Raw genomic sequence first — 8234 nt, 5'->3', positions numbered from 1 at the left:
AGAATCTAATTATGGAATAGCTTTGTAACCCCATGCTGAATGTATTTCCCCTACTAATAAGGGAAATAGGCAAATAAGCCCTATAGCCTTTTGGTTGACGAATGAGAATATGAAAACAGGAATAATAATAAAAAAAAATGAAGTTTTCATAGGAAAAATATTCTTTATTTAAATAAATGAAAACTTGTTAAGATGCCAACAATGACAAGAATTTTTCATAAAACTTGACAGTTAAGATTTCCCCAAAGTTTAAAAAGAGACTTAAACCTTACGTCTGCTGTCTCTTTAATCTACAACTTCTCCCTCAATTTTCTGACCTGTGGGGAGAAAAAGATTGAGGTAGTGTCATTTTGATAGCGACTGTTTTTATGGAAGACCTAAGCTTGACATGTGTTAGTAGCATTTCAAATAGAGCCCTAGACAGCCCTTTCTTCAAAGTCTGATTTAAAGCTATCAGGGCTTTCCCTGTGTTTTATTGTGGGCGATGGAGGGATTGTAATAGAAAATACAGTTTAAGGGCCAGTCCTGTGGCTCACTCGGGAGAGTATGGCGCTGGTAGCACTGAGGCCGTGGGTTTGGATCCTATATAGGGATGGCCGGTGCGCTCACTGGCTGAGCGTGGTGCAGACCACACCTTGCCCAGGGTAGCGATCCCCTTACCATTGAGGAAAAAAAAAAAAAAAAAAAAGAAAATACAGTTTAAGAAGAAAAGTTTGTCTAAATCTTTGAAGATTTAGGACACATTAGTGATATTAGTTAAAACCATGATATTAGTTTAAAAAGTTGTTTTACCTTTTCTGCAGGTCTTATGATTGTTAGGATGTTTATTATCCAGAGCCTCTTTTTTTTTTTTTTTGGTCTCTTGAATCACTATAGGAGATGACTGTAAGAGAAAAGTCATTTGAAAACCAGAACTGGAGAATTAGTCTAGATAACCAACTCTAGGATATTAAAGTTAGTAATATCTTCTATGTTTGATTAAGTGTCAGAGTAGGAATCACTGATTTTTTGCTAACTTCTGTTTTGTTTAGTTCCCTTGCACCTTCCCTACCCAATGTGGTGGGTAACCCCATTAATGGCTCCTGTAACTCTTGGATGTTCCCTTCAAGCTTGTTTGGTTGGGGATCCTGACTTGGTTCACGTATAGTATGCTTATTCTTTCTCCTTCTGTCTTAGGAATTGGTCTTTTATTCTTTGAAAATCTCACACAGAATTAAGAACGTTGTGTATGCAAGTCCTTGATGGAATTCAGTCCCAAGTGACTTCCACTGAAAAGTAATGGAAGTACTCCGAGCCCACCAACACAGATCTTTTAAGTTTTTAATTGAAGCTTAGGCATCTGCCATGCCTATGACCTAATGGCCACCTCACTTTAAAAGTCCAGCTATAAAGGTATTTTGTTCTCTATTCTGGCAATGAAAAGATGGTTTATCTTACCTTTCACAAACCAGCATTTTTGGAACAAGAGGCTTAAGAACAAAGGAAGGAGTATGATGTGTGTAATTGTAAAGTAAGGCAAATCATAACTAAAGCCGAAATGTTTCATTATTTTAGTTATACTAAATTTCCATTTATATTGTCAGAGCTAGGCCTCAGACCCTTCAAACCCATTGTACAGACTGGGTCACCAGATCCTTCACATGCAGGTCCATGCTAGGTAACTGGGAAAGATTCCGGGAGCTGTTGGCAGACAACACGACTTCAGTCCTCAGCTTCCTCAGTGGCAGCGGCTTACAGGTCTGGCAGCTTACAGGTCCGGTGGTGGCGGTGGCCTTGCAGAGGGTCCCAGGGGCACTAACAGCAGCAGCAGCAGCTGCTAGCCTCATGTTCCTTAAGCCTTTTGATTGGGACCACATGACAAGCATTATATTTGTAGTTAGCCATCTTTTTAGCTATCTTTGGATTTTCCTAGAAGGAAAAAGTTCTTACTAGGTTTTGTCTGTATTCTACCCTCCACTCCTTTCTGGAAGTGCTGAAGAGATACCATGTTCCAACATTAAGAACAACCAGGTGTTACATATGGTCAGAAGCTTGTTGTTTTTTTTAAAGAAAAACTGTTCATATTAGCTTATTTTCTCCCTCAAGTGATTTAGTTATTATTAGGAAAACTTACCTTTTTGCATGATGCCAGGTGGTACTGTAACCTACTGGCTGGCATCCTGTGATTTGAGTCATAAGGACATATTTCTAAGGCTTGTGGCTCCATGAGGCCTAAATGGCAGGAACCAGGGGTTGGCAAAGAAAAGATTGACATTTAAGATCAGGTAGTCTTGACATAGGCCTATTTTCTATTCTCAGAGTAAAAGTGATGTGAAAGATATGGGTATCTCGAGTCTTACCTATGAAAGTTTTGAATAAGCAAAGCAATAACCTAGCCAGTAGTAGCGGAAATTGAAGACTGAAAATTCACATTTGTACATGTTTTTAGTCCTATAGGTTGTTTTAAATGGAGTTCTTGGCTCCCAAGTAGAGTATTAAACAGGGAGAAATCCTTGGAAAACTCAGTCCTGGGGTAAGATGAAGTTTAACACTGTGAGCTTGAGTGTTGGAGGAAGAAAGGCTGGGGCAGCTAGTTCCTTTACTATTCAATATTCCTCCTTTCCAGCCCTTCTCCAACTTATGTAAATTAGGCTCTTTGCCAGGGAAGGATGCTAATTGTCAGATATGTCAGTATAACCACTTTTGGGGAGAAGGAATCAGAAGAATGGACTGTACAATGTTTAAGTACAGGCTACTTTATAATTACCTGAGAACACCACTCTGAAATCTCTACAGTTGTATGTATTAAGATATGAAGACTTCAGGCCGGCCCCGTGGCTCACTCCGGAGAGTGCGGTGCTGGGAGCACCGAGGCTGCGGGTTGGGATCCTATATAGGGATGGCCGGTGTGCTCACTGGCTGAGTGTGGTGTGGGTGACACCAAGCCAAGGGTTACAATCCCCTTACCGGTCACACACACACACACACAAAAATGATATGAAGACTTCTAGAAGTGAACCAAGAATCTATCTCAAATCTGCTGCATTTTACTGCCAATAGGAGGTCTGTTTTCCCCTATAGCTAGTTGTCTTTAGCTATCCTAGCAGATATTCATTTCAAGGCTCCCAAGTTTCCAGGCAACAGCTATAGCTGAGATTTCTCCAAGACAGGGACCTTATAGCTTGAAGGTGGGGAGGGGGGTGGTTTGAGATAAAGGCAGACTGGCATAAGCAGTAGGGATAGAAAATAGTCTTAGAGTAGTCCATTTCAGTTCTGCTTTGCATCATGCCTAGGGCATAGACAAAGGGCACAGAATTAGACTGTCAAATATCAGGTTTTCCTGAGGGCATTTTGGTGATTAAATCCAGGAATTTAGACTCAGGTAACTTTCAAGAACACAAGTCAGGGTGTGTTTCACTGCATATTAATGATTATATTAGAGCCATAAACACATTATAAAGTGAATTGGCTCTCTGGAAAGTAAAGGCTGCAGTATAATCCAATATTGTATACTATTATCTTTAGGTTCTGAAAGGTAAGGGAAGAAAAGCTTCAATACCCAAATGTAGTCTTCAGACAACCCCAAGCTCTTATTTTATTTTATTTATTTTTTTTTAAAGATGACCGGTAAGGGGATCTTAACCCTTGACTTGGTGTTGTCAGCACCACGCTCACCCAGTGAGCGAACCGGCCATCCGTATATGGGATCCGAACCCGGGGCCTTGGTGTTATTAGCACCGCACTCTCCCGAGTGAGCCACGGGCCGGCCCCAAGCTCTTATTTTAGTCAGCAGCCTAGAAAAGTATAAAGTTGACCAGACTGATAAAGCTGGTCTTAATAAACAAAGACTGCTTCAGAATAGGCAGCGAGAATTGGCAATGCTCAATCATTCATCTGATTATCGATAGTCTCCGTACATGGGATATTCAGCTAAGAGTATAATGGAGGCCATTTGGTTTAATACATTAGATTTGGCAAGTAGAGTATTCCAACCTTGATACTATCTTGACACTAGTCTAAAGGATCTTGAGACCTACCTTATTCTTGAAGCAGTGTCTCTCAAGAATCTGAAGGGCAGTGTTACTTGAAGAGGAAAACAATCCTTCTGTAAGGCAAAATAAGGCAAATAGCTAAAGTTTGAGGAGAGGAAAAGCACAGTACCTTTCAGTCAAGTGATGTAAATTAACTTTCTGTTCAAGCTACTGAATTCTCTCCTTCCACCATATCTTTTATGGTATCTCAGAGGTTTGTCAATTTTTGATGTCATAGTTAAATCTTGGAGAAGTGGTTCTTAACCCTGATTGTGCATGAGAATTATTAAGTAGTTTTAAAGAGGCAGATCCTTTGTATCTTTTGGATCAGGATCTTCAAGAATGGGGTCTGGCTAACTGTGGCTTTAAGAGTTCCACATGGAATTCTGATTTGAAGCAAGGGTTATGAGGCCCTGCTCTAGGGTAATTACATTTAGAAGGGCTCCTCCAGTTTACAGGAGGAACTGCTGCATGTTCTTTCCAATAAGGTTTCTCTAAAGACTACCAGTCGGCATGGCTAGTACCATCTTTAAGCTTGGCCTTTTTCTTTATGGGGTGCCAAGTAGAATTACACAGAAATATAAGATCAATACATACTAAACAAAAAAAAATCAAAATTTTACTTTATTGTTGGCATTCCTAATCCAATGTACCACGTCTTGAGCCAAACGTTTATATATACCGTGTCATTTAATCACTTCCACAGTTATGATTGCTACCATTTTATAGATTAGGAATCCTACTCAGTGTTGACAGATAGCCTAAAGCTACAAGCTAGTAAGCATTTAGCATTATTAATGTTATTTGAGGAAATGCATGTAAAGCATTTAAAGTACCTGGTAGCTAGCAAATAACTAGGTTATCACTTTATATGTACTAAATTAATACACACAATAGCCTCATGAGATAAAGACTATTATCAATATCATCTCCATTTTACAAACAGGGAAACTGGGCTAGAGCTGGTAAGTGATAGAGTTGTGATGTGAACTCACGCTACCTGGCTGCAGAACCTGGGCTCTTAGCCATTAAGTCATAAGGCTCAGCCCATTATACTCCACAGAATTGAGCCCAATTCTGTCTCATGCAAAGTATAGGCTTTTCTCATATACCAGGTAGAGGAGAATAAGTGGTTCCAGGCTCTAGCAGTCTTTCAGTTCAGGTGGGGAGGAAGTATAATATGAGATGGGAACCTGATTTAGATGGTAAAGTAGGTGGCACAGACCAAGTACTGTAGGAGTTCAGTAAAGGCTGGAGTTGAGACTATTGAGCTAGACCCTGAAGACTGAATAGGATTTGTGTCAGCAAGAGGGAAAATATTCATAAGGAAGTCAGAAAGGTAGGTTTGAATATAGCATATTCACAGTAGACTGAGAACATGTTCCCCACTAGGATGAGAAGTAAATATTAGGGGACAGCAGAAAAGATTGCCTTGGTAAGGACAGTCTTCAAGTTTTCAGGATAAGAATAAGATATGCAAGTGAGACAGACCCAAGAGAATTACACTACCCTTAAGAAGGCTATGGTGCTATGCTGCTACTCAGCTTCACAGATGTTGGTCTCTTACCACCTGCTCTTTATTCTCCTCCATCAAGGTAGAAGACCAATAGAAGTCCAAAAAATCTCTTTAGTAGAACTTGGGTTTGTTTGATAACAGGAGATGATTTAAATTTTCAGGGCCAGTGTCACATTATACCAGGCCTACAGCTTTCTAGGGACACAAACCAGTAAATAAAGTGGAAGTCAGATTCTTTTATTTATTTATTTATTGAATCATAATTGATTATACATATTTTTGGGTTTCAATGAACTATGTTGATAAAATCAATATTACTAGTATGTATATTGTTATAAATTGTACTTATTCTTTATGCCCCTTGTCCAATCTCTCCCAATCCCCCCTTTCTCCCCCCTACCACCACTGATAACACTAGATTTCTTCTCTCCCTCTGAAAGAGTAATGGTTACTCTGATTTGTTGCCTAGATGATCTGTCCAAAGCTGAAAGGTGTGTTCAGGTCCCCCAATATTATCAAAGAGCAGATGCTTCTTCTGTCACTCTGGAATGGGCTTTGTGGAGAGAGACATCCTATTCTTTTCTTTGGTCTCTCCTGGTGACTCTCCTTGTGTCAATGAACTCCAGTGGCTGGTGGACCAATTGCGTGGTGGTTGTGAAGTCTACCTACTTTCGCGGCAGCTGTGGTTATTGTGGTGCCTGTGGTGGACCACCCAAATGGAGGTGATGTTTTTGGTGCTGGTGGTGTGCCTGGTTGTGGGAGGGGGATCCGGTCCCCGGCTCAATGCCCTGGGCCCCTGGGCAGGTCTCTGAGGTACTGGTGGTGTGCCTGGATGTGGGTGGGGGGTCTGGTCCCCGACTCCAGACCTCAGGTCCCCTGGTGGGTCCCAAGGCGTTAGTGATGTGCCTGGGCCAGAACTAATTTTTTGTCCTTTGCTTACTTTTAAAATGGGGGAACTTCCTGTGGGAACCAGTACTTGAGATCTGTGGTTGAGCTAAATTGCTGCTTTGCTGCTGTTTCCCTAGGGAAGACTTTTTATGCAGCTCAGGGTTTGATGGTTGACCTTATAGCTACTTCCAGCCCTCCAGAGACCAGGTGCACCTGGGTGTGTAGAAACTCTGTTCTGGGCCTGAGTCAAACTGCACCCCATGCAATTCTGCATACCTGACCAATCTCCTCTGAGTGGTCCTTCGCTGATTGGGGGTTGAATCAGCTGTCCTTGCCATGTCCCAGTGTTCTCCCAGTGGGCCCGTTGCCTCCATGGCCCATGCTCCAAACACTTCTCATGGGATGGGCCCTGTGACGGTCCCTTGAGATGACTTACTGGCCTTGGAATGGCTCCCCTTTTACAGCTGTTCTGGCTCCTCTCTCCTGGATAGGTCCATGGGAACTCTATTAGTGGTCTTGCTGTCCTGGGCGCCACCAAGGCCCTCTTCCTCCCTGTCACCTTCAGGTAACTCCATCCAAGGGCACAGTTGTGGCTTCTGCTGGCTCCTGCTATGTGCATTCAGCAGTTCCAGCCTTAAAGTGGCCGTGGCCCAAAATGCTCTGAGCAGTTTTTTCTTTCTCTCATTGTGGCTTTTCCCCCTTCATGAGCTCCGTAGGTCTTTCCTCCTCTTTCCCTGAGCTCCAGCGGCCCCAGCTTGGCTGTTGTTACAGTTTTATAGTTGTAAACTGGTTGATTTGTGTGAGAGAGTGATGCTGGGGACTGTCTATTCTGCCATCTTGACTAGAACTCAAAAAAACTGGAAGTCAGATTCTATTTTCCAAAAATAGAAAGTATCCCTTAGAGATATTTCTTTTTTTTTTTTTTTTTCATGACCGGTTAGGGGATTGTAACCCTTGGCTTGGTGTCTCCTGCACCGCGCTCAGCCGCACACTGGCCATCCCTATATGGGATCCGAACCTGCCGCCGCTCTCACAGCGCCGCACTCTCCCGAGTGAGCCACGGGTCGGCCCCCCTTAGAGATATTTCAAATTTCATGTGTTAAGCATTGCAATCTTGCTGTTTCTTAAAAAAAAAAAACAAAAAAACATTCTCTTGGGAGCAAATATGGTTTAAATAATAATGCTGATAAGCCCTGTCTCCTCCCCTTACCCCCTAGGATTTATTGAGACAATATGAGAGCTCTGGATATAGACAATGGGAATCATTGAAAAGTGGAGAAAAGGTATAGGAAAGGAAGTGGCTATAAAAACAGCTTTGTCTGATTTAGAATTTTTCCTAGGACCTTTTGCTTTGTGCCTTGAAAAAAGCTTGAAATGAATTGACAGTTTTTTTGAGTTAGGGGTTTAAGGCCTGGTTGGAATGGCAAGAATTTTAGTGCTAAAATTCATTCAATCCTCTAAGACTTAAGGGCTGTTAGTAATTTCCTCCTGTTAATCTCGATTAATTTGATTCTTCATGGGGTCTGTTTCCCAATTTAGTCTTAATAATTCAACAAATAAACCAGCATACTTATTACGTGGCTACTGTACCTGAGAGGTGTTGTTCTGGATCAGTATTTCTCAACATGTGTTCCCTGAAACATTTGCACCAAAACCTCCTAGGATACTTACACATGCAGACTTCTAGGTCCCACCACAGACCTACCAATCCTGAATCTCAGAGGAGAGGGATTGATTTAATTTCTTAAGCACCTTTAAGTACTATTATACTAGGGCAGTAGTTTTCAAACTTGAGAGTACATTAGAATCACCTGGAGGGC

At 41.7% G+C, this 8234-nt stretch overlaps 1 protein-coding gene across 1 annotated transcript; it reads right to left on the bottom strand.

The window, feature by feature from the left end:
- Positions 1-304: 304 nt before the first annotated feature.
- LOC134391697 (gametocyte-specific factor 1-like) lies at positions 305-2206 on the bottom strand. The gene is made up of 4 exons (XM_063115674.1): positions 2114-2206; positions 1800-1908; positions 1438-1492; positions 305-317 (listed from the first exon to the last, which is right to left on the bottom strand). Exons 1-4 carry the CDS (start codon positions 2204-2206, stop codon positions 305-307), a joined length of 270 nt encoding a protein of 89 aa, XP_062971744.1.
- Between the last annotated feature and the right edge of the window lie 6028 nt (positions 2207-8234).

Source organism: Cynocephalus volans, chromosome 12 (assembly GCF_027409185.1).
Source record: "Cynocephalus volans isolate mCynVol1 chromosome 12, mCynVol1.pri, whole genome shotgun sequence".
Taxonomy (NCBI): Eukaryota; Metazoa; Chordata; class Mammalia; order Dermoptera; family Cynocephalidae; genus Cynocephalus; species Cynocephalus volans.
This window is presented reverse-complemented; position numbering and strand designations above follow the sequence as displayed.

Bases quoted from the DNA above. Each gene is read 5' to 3' on its own strand.
- LOC134391697 (XM_063115674.1), bottom strand. From the start codon at position 2,206: ATGGAGCCACAAGCCTTAGAAATATGTCCTTATGACTCAAATCACAGG. The intron at 1,909-2,113 runs GTAAGTTTTCCT...TTTTCCTTCTAG, and splicing joins ACCTGGCATCATGCAAAAAG to GAAAATCCAAAGATAGCTAA. The intron at 1,493-1,799 runs GTTAGTGCCCCT...ATTACACACATC, and splicing joins TAGCAGCTGCTGCTGCTGCT to ATACTCCTTCCTTTGTTCTT.